This window comes from Panicum virgatum, chromosome 6K, assembly GCF_016808335.1.
Source record: "Panicum virgatum strain AP13 chromosome 6K, P.virgatum_v5, whole genome shotgun sequence".
Taxonomy (NCBI): domain Eukaryota; kingdom Viridiplantae; phylum Streptophyta; class Magnoliopsida; order Poales; family Poaceae; genus Panicum; species Panicum virgatum.
Window position 1 is genome coordinate 28,495,548 of NC_053141.1, and position 19,090 is coordinate 28,514,637.

At 43.3% G+C, this 19,090-nt stretch overlaps 2 protein-coding genes and 1 long non-coding RNA gene across 10 annotated transcripts; 1 reads left to right on the forward strand and 2 right to left on the reverse strand.

Moving 5' to 3' along the window:
• Positions 1–5,289: 5,289 nt before the first annotated feature.
• On the reverse strand, positions 5,290–8,189 carry LOC120712163 (casein kinase 1-like protein HD16). Its single transcript, XM_039997875.1, has 5 exons — positions 8,052–8,189; positions 7,841–7,903; positions 7,483–7,640; positions 7,280–7,358; positions 5,290–7,128 (listed from the first exon to the last, which is right to left on the reverse strand). Exons 2-5 carry the CDS (start codon positions 7,848–7,850, stop codon positions 7,016–7,018), a joined length of 360 nt encoding a protein of 119 aa, XP_039853809.1. The 5' UTR covers positions 7,851–7,903; positions 8,052–8,189; the 3' UTR covers positions 5,290–7,015.
• A 45-nt stretch (positions 8,190–8,234) lies between these two features.
• Positions 8,235–9,191, reverse strand: LOC120712164 (peroxisomal adenine nucleotide carrier 1-like). The gene is made up of 3 exons (XM_039997876.1): positions 8,553–9,191; positions 8,383–8,461; positions 8,235–8,269 (listed from the first exon to the last, which is right to left on the reverse strand). Exons 1-3 carry the CDS (start codon positions 8,690–8,692, stop codon positions 8,252–8,254), a joined length of 237 nt encoding a protein of 78 aa, XP_039853810.1. The 5' UTR covers positions 8,693–9,191; the 3' UTR covers positions 8,235–8,251.
• A 547-nt stretch (positions 9,192–9,738) lies between these two features.
• On the forward strand, positions 9,739–16,823 carry LOC120712165. 8 transcript variants are annotated; one of them, XR_005690733.1, is made up of 13 exons: positions 9,739–10,126; positions 10,223–10,306; positions 10,579–11,222; positions 11,346–11,438; positions 12,185–12,351; positions 12,687–12,797; positions 12,915–13,055; positions 13,145–13,271; positions 13,395–13,499; positions 13,711–13,826; positions 14,163–14,245; positions 16,098–16,176; positions 16,556–16,823. It is a non-coding gene; the product is annotated as an uncharacterized LOC120712165 (long non-coding RNA). The 8 variants fall into 8 exon arrangements; XR_005690730.1 differs by lacking the exon at positions 10,579–11,222 and having other exon boundaries at positions 9,746–10,126; XR_005690732.1 differs by lacking the exon at positions 9,739–10,126 and having other exon boundaries at positions 10,142–10,306.
• Positions 16,824–19,090: the final 2,267 nt, after the last annotated feature.

The following is a 19,090-nucleotide window of genomic DNA, read 5'->3' on the forward strand; positions in this document are numbered from 1 at the left end:
TATGATGCACTTTAAATATAGTTTGTGAAATTCACTCAACTATATGTATTTAATTTTTGTACGCAATTATAGATCAAATTCAATTTATATGAATTCTATAATTGCAATTGATACATTAAAATTATCAAATGGTTCCAGAAAATTATCAAAGTTTTACACGAAATAATTTATATTGTCTATTGGCTATAGAAAATTCTTTGAAGTCAAAATCAAATTTGATCGTAACTTTCACTCCAAGCCTAACTGCATCCTTCTCAACTCTCTGATTCTTTCTCGCAGATGTTTCCATTTGTAAGCATCATACGTGACAAAATTACGAAACCCACTCAAGTTTTTACCACAGCCTCCACATATGATATCATGAGATATTGACAAATCTCATAATTTTCAAACTTTAATTGCTTTTTTTAAAATTTTAAAATCATTCGAACACACGTTCATGGTCGTATTTCCTGGTCAAGATGTTCGATTTTTTTATTTGATAGGTAAGGCCTCAAACTATATTAAATAACATAAATATCATTTTCCACTCATTTTATTCCATTATTTGGATCACTTGCTGTTTAAATTTGACTTGATTAAAAAAATTGCTTGAAATGCAATTAACTATTTAAATATAATAAATAAATAAATAATATACCAAATTTAACATGGAGTACTACATGTTGTATGTTGTATATGAAGAATAGAAAAAGTTTCAAGGTGAGAAGACAAAACAAATTTATTACTTCGTTGTGTGCCAAAATAAAATAAATGGCAGAGTCATGCTTTGTCCTGTGTCACGAAAAAGCACACAATAAAGTATTTCTTTGTCGTGTGCTAAAAAAACACATTGCAAAATATCCATTTGCCGTGTGTTATATCTTTGCCGTGCGTGCACATGGTAAAGAGGTTCTTTGCCGTGTGCCCGATAGAAAACACACGGCAAACCACCGGGCACACGGCAAATAGCCGGATTCCGATAGTGTTATAGACCTGGAGCCTTTTTGCTGCATTGCCGTCCATGTTCAGAGAGGGAGACGTAGGCCAAAATGCTTCATCAATATTGCAAAGCTGGAAATAATCCAAACACTTCGACTTCTAAATACGTGGGTTAGAACCACCAAAAGTGGGACAAGACATCTTTGCAACAACACTGTGATGACCTCCAATACCATCTGAATGTCGATGTGGGGCACGACCTGAAGGTCGAGCATGGAAAGGGATACCTGAGGTCGGCTAACGAGGTGACAGTGTTGATAGTCGCGTGAACCATGACTCAGAATGGGACTTGGCGGCTCCTCTTCCGGAGGCAAATGTTCCCGCTCCAGAGTAATTCGCGCCACGGCCTGACCTGTAATCTCAATCTGCTTAGCCAGCAACTGCTGATCCTTCATGATCTACTCCATCACCTTGTTGCCCAAGTTCATCTGCACCTCCAAACGGTCTTGATTGACGCCGAACGACTCCACTCGTGAGAAGAACAAATCGAAATTCTCGTTCACCTGATCCTGGCACTAATCCTCACGCCGGAAGTGGTTGTCCATCTTGGACAGGAGAACTGGGTCTGCACGAAAGGCTTAGGGGGCGCCGTGAGAACTGGGTCTGCACGAAAGGCTTAGGGGGCGCCGTGGCAACTGCACCTCAAACAAGGAGACACTGCTCGATCTGATGTAGCCTCACACAGAAAGGCCCAAGCAGTGTCGATCCAAGCCGAAGGAATACATCAATCGCACGCACAACCCACGAACAACAGTGAATTGTTTGCCGCTGCGCCCTTGATGCAGAACCGACCAAATTGCATTCCTGAGCTATACCCTAAGTGGCGCGACAGAAGTATTTGGACGGCATCACCGTCAACTGGAATTCGGCGGCGGGGCGTGGACGCCGAAACCGAAAGGGGATCTCGGCGGAATAGGATGGAGATGGGACCGTGGTGGAAACGAATCAGCAGCATGCCGAGAAGGCCAAATCTGATACCACTTCTCACGCCCCATGGCCATCGGTGGCTTGCCGGCGACGTGAGATTCGCACAAGAGGAGGTTCGACGGCGGGAGGACTATGCGGAGAACCCTGGCCTCGATAGAAGTCTATTGCATTATGAAAATTGTTCACGTCTTCCCTTACAACTCATGGGGTTATACTACATCCCCAGACAGTCTCTGATGACCACACAGTCCCACACACATGACACCCTTTTCTCTAGGACTTACGCCTTCGATGATGCCGCCTGTGATCTTGGTTGACCCACGGTTATAACAGGGTTGGAGAGCTGCAACACTGGCTTGATCGAGCTCAGGGAAAGCTTGGGGTTGGAGAGCTGCAATGCTGGCTTGAGCTCTGGGAGGAGTGCACCAGCTCGAGGTCAGGGAGGAGCATAGATCGCCGGCGCCGAGGTTGGAGAGGAGCAGCGCCGGTCCAAGGTCAGGGAGGAGGATGTGGTAGCGGCGGGACAGATCCATCCAGTACCGAGGTCGGAGAAGGCGGATCCAGCGTGGATCCGGCTGGCAAGCATGGCGCCAGTGCGGAGGCGACACCTAGGGTTAGGGTCGGGAGGAGCTCGAGAGGCGGAGGCAGAGGAGCTCGAGGGAAGCGGGGTGGGGCGGCACGGCGGGGGTGGAGGCGGCTGCTAGGTTGTACGTGTTATAAGTGTGTGGGTGTGTACGTGTGCATTGTGGTTAAGTGTGGGGGGGATGACTGCTGTCGCCCAGTGCTGCGATCTGGGTTCCTTCCATTCATTTCCCAAACATGTTTTACTAAATTTTTTCAAATGTAATTTGAAAATATCTTGCCAAATTACTCAGCAATATTGGAAACAAATATCTTGCCAAATCACCCAGCATGGCAACCCGGATACTCCGGGTATAAGTCCGGATACTTTGGACATATGTTCGGACATCCGATCGACAACCTAGATATTCTGGGTTTATGTTCGGATACTCCGAACATATGTTGGGACATCTGATCGACAACTCGGATACTCCGGGTATATGTCCGGATACTCCAGATATACTATAGTTGCAAAAAATATTAAAATTATCAAATAGATTAAAAAATAACCAAAATTATAATGAAACAATCCATCGTGTCTATTGGCTATACAAAAAGTTTTGAACTGAAACCCAATTCGATTGTTACTGTGACTCAAAATCTCAAGGAATCCTTCTTTAGCTCTATGGAACTTCTTGGGAGATGCTCGTTTCGCAAGCAATGCATTGACAACTTTTGCGAAACCATCTGAATTTTTTTATCACCGACTCCACTTATGATATCATGATATCATGACAAATCTCATGAATTTCAGACTTCTTTTGTATTTTTATACAATTTAAAACCTATTCGACCACACCTTCGTGGTCATGTTTCGTGAACAAGGTTTTCAAATTTTCCTTTGAATTCTTCCACAATGCCTCCAAGTGGAATCAATAACATGTATATGATTTTTCCATTAATTATACTATATTATTCGAATCACTTGCAGTTCAAAATTGAATTATCCTCAAAATATCCATTAAATGAAATAATTTAATTAAATATAGTAAAATTAACGTGAAATGTACCAATTTGAATATGTAGTACTTTGTATAGTATAAGAATAGAGTCAAAAGTTTTGAGGGCAGAAAAGGAAGATTTTTTAATTTACCGAGCGCATCTAAAGATACTTGATAAATGCCCCTATTTGCGAGTGCCACAGTGATGACACTCGGAAATGCCAGTTATTTGCCGAGTGCTACTGACGTGCACTCGGCAAACACTACCGGCCGACACGGCGCGGCAGTGACATATGCCGTGCACATGCTCCTCTTCGCCGAGTGGTACTTATTGGGCACTCGGCAAAAAGCGTTGTTTTGCCGAGTGCACACTCGGCAAAGGATTGGTTTGCTGAGTGTTGTATTTCCGCCGAGTGCTTTCTGCAGGGCACTCGGTAAAGGGCATGTTTGCCAAGTGCATGACATTTCGCACTCGGCAAACTATCTTGCACTCGGCATATAGGCCGTTTCCGGAAGTGGTCGACACACTGTTTTATGCACAGTTACATCTTTGAATTAAAGATCAGCGATCCCAAACCAGAACGGATGAAGAAGGAGGTTGTCAGAGCGCCGCGCTGGATCCAGCCCCCTCTTGGGGCTCATGAAAGTCAATGTGGATGCTGCGATCTCCATGCACTTAAATTTTGCTGCTGTCGCTGATGTTGCCTGCGATCGGACGGGTGTCTTTTTGGGTGCTTCTGCGATGACCCAGCGCATCACAGAATTGGAGACAATGGAGGTCAATGCTTGTAGGAAATGTCTGGCTTTGGCATCGGACCTCCTGCTTGGCAGCATCAGACTGGCGAGCGACTGCGCCAACACAGTCAAGAGTATTACAGAGGCATGGTGATGGGCTCAAACCACTACGGGAACCCCACGTTTGTCGAGTGCCCACGGGTATGTTGAGTGCATTTCATCGAGCACTCGGTAAATAATATATTTGCCGAGTATAAAATATAATACGCTTGGCAAAATAAAAACACTCGGCAAAGTTCATGATTTGTCGAGTGTTTTTTTTACACTCAGCAAAGTTTACGGTTTGCCGAGTGTATTCTTTTACACTCAGCAAACCACTAACTTTGCCGAGTGTGTTGAGGTGGCACTCGGCAAACCAAAAAGAAAATGGTCTCTTCTATCCTTCAAACTTTTTTTTCTTTCTACCTTAAGTGGAACTCTATGTTAAAATTTGGTATCTTCTCCGTCTTATTTGCTACATTTAGTTAATTTATTTTATTAAAAGAAATTTCTAGCTATAAGTCAAATTTTTTTCTACAAGTGATTCGAATAGTGGAATAAAATGAATGGAGAAATTATATTCATATTATGGACTCCAATGTTAGGTCATATTCGCCAAATGAAAGGAAATTTCAAACATCTTGTTCACGAATCATGACCACGAACATGTGGCGGAATTGTTTTAAAATTCTATAAAAAGCAAACGAACTCTGAAAAATTATGAGATTTGTCAAGATATCATGATATCATATCTGAAGGTTCTGATAAAAAATTGAGAAGGTATAGCATAATTTGTCACATATGTTTCTTACAATCTGTAGCATCTCTGAAGAAGAATCATTCGGTTGAGAAGGATTATGTAAGATTTTGAGTCAAAATGACAGTTTGAATTGGGTTTTGACTTCAAATTTTTTGTATAGCCAATAGACGAAATAGATTGTTTCATGTGAAATTTTGATAATTTTTACTTTTTAACGGCAATTATAGAAGTTTAATTCATATAAATTGAATTTGAGATATAACTGTATAAAATAATAGAGTAATATTCGTACAATCATCAAATATGCATTGTTGAGTAAATTTAACCAAATATCTCAATATGCATTCAAACAAATATGGCAAAAGAAATTATGAAAAGGTAAGATAGAGTGAAAAATTAAAAAAAATCCATTTTTTGCCGAGTGCCTCTCATCTGGCACTCGGCAAACAGTAGCTTTGCTGAGTACCAGATCACAACACTCGGGGCAAAGAAGGTCCTTCTCACACTTTTGTTTGGTCGGAGGCCTGAGCCAGACAGCTTCTCTCAGGCAGCAATCTATGCTAATGAAATCAACGGCCTGGAGGTGCTGCCTGGCACAGGCAGCAAATGACAGGCTCAAACCAAACAGCCCCTTAGAGCAACTCAGTAGGACTGCTAAATTTGGGTGAGCAAATATCTATTTAAAAGTCAACTTCTAAATTTTACTCACTCAAATATGAATCTTCACTCCAGCATGCTGAGTAAATTGGACTTTCATTTTTTTCAATTGACAACTGGACCCCACGTGTCATTCTTCACTCCTAGTCACACTCGCCATTGGTTTGTTCCTCTTCCTCCAAGCCGGCTCTCTACATCTGAGATAGACTGATCGCGCCTAGCTGCTAGCAAAATACGATGGAACAGATCAGTAATGGGGACAGCGGATCGAGGAGAGGGATCCAGACCTGGGGCCTGGGGGCGCTCGAGGAGGATCTCCTCGGTGGAGACCATGGTGAGCCTGGAGCCTGCGTCCTCCTTGACGGCGTCGCCAAACTTGGGCCACTGGCGGCGCTCGATGGCGCTGCGGGAGAGTCGGGCCTTGGCAAGCTTGCGGACGCGGGTGGTGGTGGTGACCTTGACCTTGTTGCCGTCGTCGTCGAAGCGGTACTCGATGACCCTCTTGAGGCCGTTCTCGTCGGGCCCCACGACGACGCGCGGCGGGAGGAGGAAGTCGAGGTCGCCGCCGTCGTGGGCGAGCGCGGTGAGAAGCGCGTCGAGGTGGGCGAGGCCCGTGGCGGGGGCGGGGGCGGGGGCCGAAGGGGATCGCCGGATCGGGACGAAGCAAATGAAAAAAAAAATTCAGTGGAGTACAGTTGGCAGCCCAAATAAAAAGCTATCAAATTGGAGGTGGGAGAAGAAATTTGAAAAGCCTCAAATGATAGTCTATTTAAAAGATCGGTTGGAGATCAATTTTTTCACCTACTACTTAAACTAGTAAGGTGCCCGCGCTAACGCCACGGGTTAATTTCAGACGACCAAACAACGCATGATTCATAGTTCAAATAACACAAACTATATAATTTGAGTGATATCGAAGGATCAAGTAGGGTATATTTAAGATCCATTAAGAAAAGGACACATATATTGATGGTTGTTAAATCAAATAAGAAAAAAGCTATATAATTTGATTGATATTGAAGCATCAAATATATTGATGGCATAGCCATGCTAATGGTTTTAAAATGCTGTCAGTGATATCTAATTTACTTCTCCAACACAAATTGTAATCAAGAACAAAGAAACAACTTGTAGTTATTGCCAGCCTTGACAAGGAAAGAAAAATTTCAATATGAGATTGCTCAGTCTGCAGTCACACCAAACCATAGCTACTAACTAAATTCTTTCAGACTTGTCATAGGAACATCTTTCACACAAGCTATTCCTGTGTGTTCTTTGAACAACAGATCACAACCCTACAGGCCTATGCAATACATGTGATTGCCCACCAAAATTAAACCTAGGAGCCATGGTATTAGTGGATAATTTGTGATTTTACCTGATTACAGAAGTCACCATGGACGAAGCGGCTCCTATGTTGCAGCACGGCGGCCGGCTCGATGATGCAGCAGCAGTACACGACATGACCTAGCAGCAGTTTTGAACACAAATTAAAATAGATCACGTATGTCTGAAATAGATCATCAGATGATCAGTATACAAAATAAAAATAGAACACACGATATGAACCATTATTTTTCTAAATAAAAATGTCAAACATATATATGCGGTCAATTACCTGCGAACTTAAATTGCATAATTAGTAACATGTCCTGTTGGATGCCTTTGCTTGGGTACAAGAAATCCAACTCTACAACCTAACAGTTCCAGTAAGAAAATACTTCGTAAATATTCACAAAGCAATTAATGGAAAGCTCAGAGGAATATAAATAGGCAAGCATATGGAACAAAAAATCCATATGGCCAAGCAATCGATATAACCTGATTAGAATATCGTGAGTTCCTTGACATGACCACGCCCCAGCGATATCCAGCGGTGGCCATAGATGTTACATGAAAACCTTCTTTCCACTTTTTATTGATCCACTTGTAAGGGAATGATTCACTAACCTTGCATGATTGCTGACTGTAAGGAGTTTCTGCAATAGTGAGAATATATCACCCAAAACTATATAATAGTTGGCCCTGATGATTTATAAGCAATGCCACGGCGATAAAAATGGAAGTTAACAGGCAGAGTCCAAGAGAAATATTAAGATATTTTTTTACAGTTAATGGGAAAATGGTCAGAAAATGGAGGTTCAAGCCACAAGCATGAATAGTTGAGAATATAACCAACCTAAAGACATGAGGCTTTGATCATAATCAACATGATTCCCATTTGCCTCCCTCCACTTTGATGCTGTACAGTTTGGGTATCATATATCAGCAAAACCAAAGGACATAATCCAGCCAAGTGGGAACAATAAGCTCGCCTAGACTAAAAAAAGGTATTTGTAATCAATACGCAGCAACGAATCGACGTAGTTCCATAGAAATAGAAAGCTTACCTATCCTGCTGTTGAACCTCTTGCAAAAACACTGACTTCATAGCTGATGTTGCAGAAGCAACCTAGCTCCTAGCTGGTAAGAAAATGGGCAAAATGACCAATCCGGTTCTCTGGAATCCAACGCAACCAGTCTTAAACTCTGAAAACCGCCAATATAAATTTGATCATAATTGAAAATAGTACTGCAGATGTTCTTCATTTCAATCTGCAGTCTGAACCTACTGGTACAGATACACAAAAATCAAAATCGACAAATAGTAAATTAAGCTACTTATTCCTGCAATTTGACAACATCTTATTTAGTGAACAAATCAAGGATTCATGAACTGACCTGCATGGCTGCTCCAAATGGTACAACCTCATTAGTGTTGACAGAAAGATTTTTCCTTCTATCACCTGAAGAGTAATGTCTAGCAAGCATTGCAGCATGCTTGTAATTTCAGAACAACTAATATGCCATGGAAGGAAGAGAGGCGAGGGAAGGGGGTTGGTCCGCCGTACCTGTACTTGTGCATGCCCTGGTGCGTCTGGAGCTTGGTCCTGCACGTGTCGAGCGGGTAGAGCACGATTGTGCTGACGAGCGCGCCGATTGCCCCCGATGTGGCCTCCGTGAGGCTCTCCCTGTCCACGGGGAAGAACATGAGAGCTAGCAAAGCTTGGAATCAAAATTACTTTCCCAAATCACAACGAATCGAAGCAAAACTTGAGCCATAGATTCACTGCCCCAAGGACAAACGGATCCATGAAGAATCTCACGAAAACCTCAAACATCCATCACGAATTTTGGAGTCAACCGAAACCCTACGAAGAACTCGGTTTTGGGGAAAACTCCAAATCCAAGCCGAATCCGTTAGACATTTGAGAGAGGATCAAGCCAAAGTTGCTCACAAATGTCCTAGCAACAATTTCCTAAAACAAATCTCGCGGGATTTGGCCTCCAACGTGAAGAACGAAAAATCCCCAAAAATACTTCCGAAAATCCCGAAAAGATGGCGGCGGAGGCCGAGCCCGCAGCCGGCGCATGTCCCGGCGGCGGTGGCCGGCGTCCGCACCCCCCTGCGCGGGTCCCGGCGGCGGCGGTCGGAGCCCGCAGGGTGGGGCTGCAGCGCAGGGCGCGTTCGCGGGAGGCGAGGCGCGCGCGGACCCCGCGTCCCGGCGGAGGCAGCCGGAGCCCGCAAGACGGGGCGGCGGTGCAGGGCGGGTTCAGCCGGCGGGCGGCGAGCGCAGCCCTGGGGGCGGCGGCGCAGGGCGGGTTCGGCCGGCGGGTGGCGAGCGCAACCCTGGGGGCGGCGGCGCGGGGCGGGTTCGGTCGGCGGGACGCGAGCGCAGCCCGAGTTCGCGGAAGGCGCGCGGGAGGGAAAGAGGCAGCGCTTGATTTTTGGAGCCGCTGGGTTTCGAACCCTGCCCGCGAGAGGGCTGCGTGCGCGGGGTGGAGGTGGGATGGCGGAGGCCGCGTTGAAGCCGCGGATCCATATAACATGGGCCGTGGGATCGCGTTGAAGCTCGATAGGAGTTGTGCACAGCCATTGATTTTCATGTAGAGGGATTTCTGGGTACATTTTTTATGGTACATGATGTTCCAGCCATCTCTATTGGGGGCAAAAATTTGGGTGGACACAGCAAAGTTTATTCCGTGCCTTATAGGATGGATATGGATATAGAGATGGCAAGCCATTTAGCAGCTTCAGTGGAGTTGCTCTTAAGCACACGCATACATCCACACCCTCACAACACGCACAGGCTATAGCCGCCAGCCTGCCGTGCGCCGCCTCCACGCCGCCGCCGACCAGCCACTGCCGCGCCGCCACAACCCGTCTCCGTGCCGCCTCCAGGCCGCCGCCGCGCCGGCCCATGGCTGCCGTCCAGCAGCATCTGAGGGGCCGCAGGGCTGCGGCGGCGGAGCAGGCGCAGCGGCCAAGGTAGCAGCATCTCAACTGTGGTCCGGTGAGGAGCTTGTGGACCATGGCGGCGGCGGCTCGGCAGCGGATCGAGGTGGCACTCCTGCTGTCCTTCAGATCTGCCTGGACATCGTGAGGCGGCGGTGACAATTTCTTAGCTCGGCTCCTCCCTCATCGGTCAAGCATTCCACCCCCCCCCCCCCCCCCCCTCTCTCCCCCCTTATCTATGTTAATCAATTTCCCTCTCAGATCTGCTCTCTTCTCTCCCAGCAGACGGCTTCATGTAGGAACAAGCGCCACAACCATTGCAGCGATGCTCCGCCATGAACATGACCACTCCAATTCAAGACCGTGCAGGTTTGTCTGATTCACACACACACACCACCTGTTTGTGCAAATGTTCTTGTGCAAAAATGGATATGACTAATATTTCAAAAAAAAAGGATATGACTAGCAGCAGAAGCACATTTTTCTTCAATTAATTAGGATTTAGGACCGCTAAATCACTATATTACGTGTGTGTCAATCTATAATTCATGAAAATTAAAACACTTCTCACCAAAGTGAGCACCTATACTTACCTCACAAATCTTACTTTTGGGCCCCTGAAAGCACCAAATGTTTGACAGGAGGATGGCACTCTGATTTTCGTCGCCGCCGCCCGTTCAATGAGGCGCTGTGCTCCCGATGGCCAAATTTTTTTTTCACCGCGCCGTTGTTTACCCTCCCTCCATACCCGCCTGCCCATTGGTCCTTCAGCGTGATTTCCAGCCATCACGCGGCACCTGCCCTTCCCGTCAATCACGCCGCCTCCCCCTGACCCCCTCGCGACGCGCCTCCCCCCGACGCCGCCTCCTACCTCGCCCACGCTCGCCTCGCGCCCTCCCCTCCGTCCCCACGCCGCGGCCGCCGCTCTGTCCCCGGCCGCCTCTCCATCACGGGCCGCCAATCCTTGCCGTCCTGGCCGATCTGCGCCGTCCCCGGCCGCCTCTCCGTCACGGGCCGCCACTCCTCGCCGTCCTGGCCGATCTGCGCCGTCCCCGGCCGCCGACCGCGCCGCCCCCGGCCGTCATCACCGTCGCCAGTGCGCCGCCCCCAGCTTCGCCATCCGCGATGTCAGCGCCGCCGCTCCGCCCCCGGCGTCGCCATCCACGTCCAGCACCTGATCCACCTTCTGTCCGCACCCTCGCCATGATTTGAATGGCTGGATATTTCGATTTGGTTTTCTTGTTGATGATTGTGGAGCGGAAATTTGCTGGTGACCTGGCCATTGGTTCGTGCTCTAGATCTGAGTAGTTGATGTCATCACCCATCGTCCAATGGCAGGAATTTTATTTGCATTGTGCCAGCCCTGACCATTCTGCGCTTGCTGTTTGCTTTTGCTCTACATCTCCAGGGGCATCTTCATCACGAGGAGTCGAGGAGCAGCCTCATTGGGGCCGCCATCAAGGCGCCCAATATCACATCTAAGAAGCTCATCAGCCATCAGGTGCCGAATCTTGATGCTTGAATTCATACTACTAATGCAGTATTTCTCGAGCTGTCGTTGGCCTGTTGCTAGAAAGAACTTACCATTGAACTCACTCACTGCATGAGAACTTACCATTGAACTCACTGCATTTAGATTTATTTGGTGAATGTGATGGGATTTTGCAGAGTTGTGCTCAGACTGATGGATTATTACCTGATATTACACAAAAAGTGTATGATAAGCCACCGTATGCATTGGGTCCTATGTTTGAATATGTGTATACCATAGGTAGTTATGGGCTACCTTTTTTCTTTCTTTCTTTCTTTTTCTCAGATTGAACGCTCAATTAGGTATTTTACTCTTTGATGGACATGACTTATAAAGCCCTAAGAATAGAAAAGTTCTGGTTCTGGATAGATATGAGCAAGCTTTCTTTAATTAAGATGTAGCCAATTTTACATGGTGATCAGATGTTTTCTTCTTATGGTAAATGACTGGCTTCAGATTGTTTGTTTCTTATGCAATAGCTGGCCCCTTCTCTTTTGAATACTAGGTGTTTGTGTTTTGTGTCAAAATCAGCATCCATTGCAATCTCTTTAGAAGGACCAAGTTATTCAATATATGTTTATCATTATGATCTAGGGTATACTAGATTCAAGAATTCACTACAACTGAAGTACTGTTCCATTTGGAAAAAGGCTGCACAACGGCAGATGTAAGTTCTGTTCGTATTGAGACTTAATTTTATTTTGTCATATGACCAGGCTAAAAAAGAAGATGGTGGATAAGGTTTGTGATAAGCGTCAAGATTCAAGAAGCAGCTTACATTTGCTGATGCTACTGCAGTTTGCGGCTCCTCCATGTTCCTAGATCTTGGCATGAACTAAATATTAACATGGGCTCTGTGACCTGGTGGGATGTGCAACTGAAAGTAAGTGTCTTCCTTTTCGAAACGGTCATTGGCAAAAAAACAAAGGCGATGCTAGGGAGAGAATGTGTGGGACCACCTGCAGATGTGTGCCTAGATAGCAGTTTTTTTTAAGTTCATGCTGTTGGTTTAACTCATCTAGGTCCAGAACAAAGGCCAGCAAGGAAATAGCAAAGAGGCTTTCACTATTTCTAATGCATTGCACAGCCAATAGGATTTGATAATTGTTGATTTCACTGCCTTCCAGCCATAAGATTTGACATGAAGCATCACATACTTTCATGTTTTATCTTGAACACCACCCAAAGCTTATGAATCAAACATCTCTTTTCTCATAGTTTTCAGGGACAAAAGGGTGAGAACACAAGAAGTAGGAAGGGTACTGCAGAGATTTTTAGGGAAAAAAACTGTCAATTCAGGAATTAAGAAGGGAAAATCATTATAGTCAGGTACAGCCATGCTGCTCATTAGAATTTCAATTGTATAGGGTTTATATGTACGTTTTCTTCTTATCTCCTCATGTGGCTCGTGCTTTAGGCACTTGACTCCATTTTCCTATTAAACAGGCTGCAAAGTACATCGAGCACGATAGCTCCTTCAGCGAGGAGAAACAATCTAAAGCACTGAAGATCAGTTGCAAGCTCAACTGCGTGGCGTGCAAGCTGAAGCTAAAAGAATAAAGAGAAGCAGAGAAACTCTGCACAAAGGTATTGCATACAAAAGTTTATGGTTTGTCCCTTGCAATGTTCTCTTGATTTGTAAGCACTGGAACTGACCATGAGCTCTGGCATCCAAGTTCTGGAACTTTGGAGCACGGGTATTAAGGCCCTGTAAAGAAGGGCGCAAGCCTACAGTGAACTTGTCGACCTGGATCTGACAGAGCTGGATATCAAGAAAGCCCTCAAAATTGATCGTGATAATAGGTAAAGTATTCTGTGCCAACTGAAATTTCGCCAAGTCCTGTGAATTAATCAAGTCTTGCAAAGCTCATCGCCGATAGAAACATCGTGCAAGTAACTCTTGTCCATGTTTTGTGCTCATCTTAGATGTCAAGCTTGTGTACAAGACACTGAAGGAGAAGATGAGAGAGTGCAACATAAGGGATGCCAAATTCTACGACAACATGTTTGCGAAATGGAGGAAGCTGCAAGGTGAGCTCCCTGTTCCTCTCTCGATGCTAGCTTCTTGCCATCTCTCCTTCTTCAACAGCCGTTGATCCTTACAATTGGTTAAGAGTTAAGATAATTGTCTTATGAATTCTTTAATATCTACTAAAATAATATCAAATGGTTTATTGCCTTTGGTGAATGGTGACTAATGTATGATGCGTGCCTCTGATGATGACTGCTCAAAACAATGCAGAGTATTTGGAGCGGCATGATCGGGGGGGCAAACTGACGCAGACCTTGATCCTGGTGTGGGTGACATTCAGGACCAACAGGGAGAAAGAGTTATGTTGATTTATTACCTAAAAAGAGGTATGCTTGCATCACAAACTCTGGGGTCTCATTTTGCTTTTATTACTGTAGGTCCTAAAAGCCACAGCCCAACATTGTTTTAGATTCTATTGATTTTGCCAAAGGGGACGTCGATGTCCAGATTACCAAATTCACAAGCCTTGTGCCATTCAACTTTTAGTTTGGAGCCTCACTAATAATACAAAATGTTTGTGCCTATATATGTTGATATAGATTGTGGAGAGGCATGCTAGGAAGTAAGCAAATATTATTTTTCTACCTTTTCTTTTGTTCTGCACATGTTCTTGTTCATCAGTCAGAGATTTTGAAATCTGTAATGTCTGCATGTTTCTTCAGAATTGTGTTTTTTTAGGATAATAATGATTTGGAGGGCTCTGGTCAAAGCAAACAGATCCAGAGACAAACTCCATTCCTGAAAGGTATTTGAATGTATATCTACTTGCTTCCATATCACTTCTATCAGTTTCTAACAATAGTTTCCATTATTTAAGCAGAAAATCTAATTGTACTCCCATGGGTATGTATCACTAGAAAAGAATTGGATTAAATGCAAAATGCTCTACATCTTCATGAACCTTCTGTAGTTTTAGCATTACCATACAGCTGGAGTAGCTCTACCTAGAGTTGGAATATGTGCACAATGCCCGTATGCCACGATCCATAAACTACAACTATTAGAAGAACGCTTATTTCACTATATTTGTGAGTAGATGAATGGCTTATTTCATTATATCTGTGAGCAGATGAATGGCTTATTTCACTATATCTGTGAGTAGATGAATGGAACTCTATGAATCATAATAGTTTGTTGAATACACTATACTTGAACAGGGTACATGAATTTCACTGCTCATTGAGGTGGATGTGTCAGGCAACAGTATAAGCGCTCTCACAGAAAGGCTGTTATGGTTGTTGTCTGAGGCTGGAGGATGGATCTGTTATAATAAACCACGCCATGGTGTGTGCCTGGCGTGCATCGTTGCGCGAGAGTGCGTGTGTTCATTATTGATTATTTAGGTTGCGCGGGATGTCCACTGACGCACGAAGTTCGTGCTTGTGTTCACGTCCAGTGTCGAGTAGGATGGTGCATGCGTGTGCATCTGTGAAAATTATCTCATAAAAGATGTACCATAAAATGCTGCACTTAATAAATGAATATCAATTAAAGTATTCGTATTCAATAATATTTTTATTTTTGAAGGTAGTTGAGTCTTGAGTTTACAGAAATTCAACATCAATAATATGTATGCTTAACTTGTTTTTGTTATTGAATAATTTTTATGCGTGTGATACTAATTGTAGTTGCTTATTTGATTTTCGAAAATACATGTCCTTCTCATGCATACATATTATTGAATAATTTTATTTTACTTGGTTTTTGAAAAACACGTGCGTGCGCACGTGCGCCCTACTAGTACATATAAATGATGTTTGCAATACTTAATAGCTATCCCGTATGCCTTGGATTTGAACCTTGCTCCTGCTGAATAAATCCTCACACACTGAACTCATGTTAGGCATCTTATTTGCTTCAACTCCTAGTGCATGTTTAGCTCTGGAGTTAAACAAATAGTTCTGTGCACAGCTCTAGAGTTAATTCTTGTTGGGTGTTCAGCGGTGGGAAAAAGAACTAGTTTTCAGATAGTTAGGAGTTTTCCTATATAGAAAAGAAGGTGCAATTTGAGCTTGTCATAATGTGTTGGATTTGCAGCGCTGCAGCAGATGTGTAGGAGCACGTGCTAAATAGCCTAAACTAATTGGCAAACTGTAATGGCAAACTGAAGCTATAGGTTGTTATTCATATTGGAGTGGACATTTTTCTTTCTTTTGACCATGGTATAGAATCAGTAGTGCAGCAATCTAATTGATGAATGTAATGTGGATAAAATTGATAGATAACCTGAATTAGCTTCAACCAAGAAGTGTGAATATGTGCTTATTTTCGGCAAAAGGCTAAAGTTTTCGTTGTTCTAATACCTTTCTCGATGAAGTGCTAAATGCGGATGTGGATAAAATTCATGTTATTCTTGTGCTCCCTCTGGCCATCCATACAAGCAAATTAGTTCATTTTTGAACTGAATGGCTTGTCCTAAACGTCATATATTTATGGACGGAGGTAGTATATCAGTTAGGGAAATTCTCTCATACCATTCCATTGGACCACCTAAGCTCTAATTGTGTCACTTAACCCTCAAATTATTACTACTGTTTGTGTGCATTTCTACTTAGTAATAACCTGACATTCTTGCACTTGTTTTTGTACCCATCCAGGTATTCGATGAGTACATGAACTTGGTCCTTGATTATGCTGAGAAAATCAATGTTAAGAAGAACACTAGGAAATCATTGGGTTAGTAAATTTTTGAATTGAAAAGCATTTCTTTTCTGTCACGAATGCATGCCATTACTTCATTGTTATGCTCCAATATGTTTGGCTAGAGAAGAATGACTACTTAGTCTGTTCTTTTTAACATGAAGCCTATATCACCAATAACTGTGATGGTTATCTTTCCCTTGTGTAGAGTGGAGACTTTTATATGCTGCAAATTTATTTGCATAATCTAATATAGTCGTGAATGGTCTGTGTGTGATAAATCTAATGGTTTATTTTTGAGCTGACTGATAAATCTGATGGTTTATATATTCTTGAACTGACTGAAATAAATGATCAGATTTTTTTGCTTTAGTTGCTGTTTTAACTTCACCTTATACAAGGAATTGTGATGCAGGTTATAGAAAAGAGCTGAGAAAGGATGGAATAGTTTGCATAAGCAAGCCTGCAAACCTGTATTCTCATTTGCTTACTGACAGTAGTTTACTGGATTGAATCATTGACAATGCATGAATACTTATTTGTTCATTTTATTGCAATAGCTCAAAGGTGGTAACAGAAACATAGAAGTCTGTATATTACTTTCTTATCTCTTTTGGCTGTTTCAAAAATTGTAATCATGGATGCAGATCCGTGTCTGTAAATATATTTTTTTAGCTCTTTTAGCTGTTTGCCGAGTGCCATAGCCTGGGCACTCGGCAAAGCCTTAGGTCTTTGCCGAGTGTCTTTCATTTTACACTCGGCAAACCCTGGTCTTTGCTGAGTGTCTTTTTGTTAGCACTCGGCAAAGTATCTGTTACCAGCATCTTTGCTGGCCTCGTTACTTTATTTTGCCAAGTGCGATTTGGCACACGGCAAAGCTTTGCCGAGTGCCCAAGAAAAGGCACTCGGCAAACCGTTTGCCGAGTGTATTAGGTGCTTTGCCGAGTGCTTCGTGGCCACATCATCTGAGAGATCAAGGAGGACACAGGGTCTTCCTTCCAGGTGTTAGATTTGTCCATGAGAAGAGAATCAAATGTTGATGCACACAACGTGGCTAAGGGAGCATCGTATAAGCCCCTGGCAGGGGCGGGCCTGCTATTGATTCATGGATATTTTGTTTAATACCTAATTTTTTTAGCCAAAAATATATATACATAGTATACAACATGTATATGTATCAACAAATAGAAAACAAGAGCATCTCTAAAAGAATTCTTAAATTGTAGTCTCTACCTCTCTGTATTCTCACATAAATGGTCATCATAAATATTACTTCTCTATAACCTTGACATATTAGGGAACGTGATCCAGTTTTAAAATGGCAAGTATTTGAGGTAGGGTAGCCTTTAGGGTGTATCTTGGAGATGATATAACATCACAAAACAAACAATCTTTTTAATCTTATATTGTCTCTTGGGCTCAAATGGCCTAGTTCCCCTCCTCTAGGCCTAGTCGTGGCAGCCCAGCCATGACTCCCAACGGCACAGACCCCAGGTCCGAAATCCTATCCATTCCAGTTCCACTTTTTCCTCCCCACGTGGACGTATCCTTTCCGTTTTTGGCTGGCGACAACGAACTCTAGCGACACGGTGGGCGACGACTACTTGCGATAAGATGCGAGCGGCCTGTGGCTTTAGGAATCACACAGCATGCGAGCGGCCTGTGGCTCTAGGAATCACGCAGCGCACAACGGTGGCTAAATTTTTTTCTTACTATGAAAATGTTGAATACCCAAATCCCAAATCTAAGCCTGCACCTAGCCCCTGGGCTGGCATGTGTGGCTGATTGATCCACCATTCGGTTTTTTTAATAATTCGCTTTCAATTGATATAGAGCAGAGCTGGAGGCTATAGTTTTCTCAAAATAAGGAGGAGCACGCTGATTGACAAGTACAATTTTTTTTCACTATTTCAAATATCTTCATTTTTTCATCTTTTGCAATAGTTTACACTCTCTTTTCAATCATCTATAGGGCGATGACCTAATATTTCAGGTATCTCATACCATACTGTATTATTGTTCCAATGTACATACATTGGTTTCCTCAAACGAAAAGTTTTACTCCATTTTTGTTCTGGTGCCATCAACGGACAGATTGAGACACTCGTGTTGTTGTTTATGTTTGGCTAAGCACAAAAACGCATTTCACAAGTACCACATATCTAGTGCAAACCACAACTTCGTGAAAACCCGTGCAAAATATGGCAAAAAAGTCGTCTAAATTCACCAAAAAAATCACACATGTAGATGATATGATGATACACAGTCTTGTCCAAACTTAACTTCGTTTGTGAGATATAAAAATAACAAATTTCTAACAAATCATCTGGACAACTTCCTGGCCTGAAATTTGTTCTTTTTATATCTCACAGACGAAGTTGAGTTTTGATAAGATATTTTACAAGGTTATGTATCATTATATCATCTAGATGTGTGATTTTTTGGTGAATTTAGATGACTTTTTTGCCATAGTTTGCACGGGTTTTCACAAAGTTCTGGTTTGCACTAGATATGTTTCCCTGTTTCAATTCTATTATTACACATTATTGATGGTGTTTTACTAGCTGGTGACATACGTGGACTTAGCGTTTTTTTGTATGGTATTTGTGTCTATAACCGTTTGTTATTGACTCGATTCAAATAACGATCTCGTCATCATCTAGAGGCGATATTGTCGATCATTGCTGGTAGATCAAAGAAAACGTCATCTGAGCTTTTTTAACAGCTTGTATTATTGACCATTTCTGGTCTAGTGAGTAGTATATATGTTAGAGCCTAGAATCACGAAGATTATAGTAAGAGGAGGCATGTCTGTCTTATTATTATATATACTCCCTTCGTTCCATATTATAATTCATTTGGCTTTTTGACACAAAGTTTGACCACTCGTATTATTCAAAAAAATTTAAAAAATATTGCTTCTTTTACTGTGACTTGCTTTGCTAAAAAA

Bases quoted from the DNA above. Each gene is read 5' to 3' on its own strand.
- LOC120712164 (XM_039997876.1), bottom strand. From the start codon at position 8,692: ATGTTCTTCCCCGTGGACAGGGAGAGCCTCACGGAGGCCACATCGGGG. The intron at 8,462-8,552 runs GTACGGCGGACC...AATGCTTGCTAG, and splicing joins CAGGGCATGCACAAGTACAG to ACATTACTCTTCAGGTGATA.
- LOC120712163 (XM_039997875.1), bottom strand. The intron at 7,359-7,482 runs GTTATATCGATT...TGGAACTGTTAG, and splicing joins ACTCACGATATTCTAATCAG to GTTGTAGAGTTGGATTTCTT. The intron at 7,129-7,279 runs GTAATTGACCGC...AACTGCTGCTAG, and splicing joins TATGCAATTTAAGTTCGCAG to GTCATGTCGTGTACTGCTGC.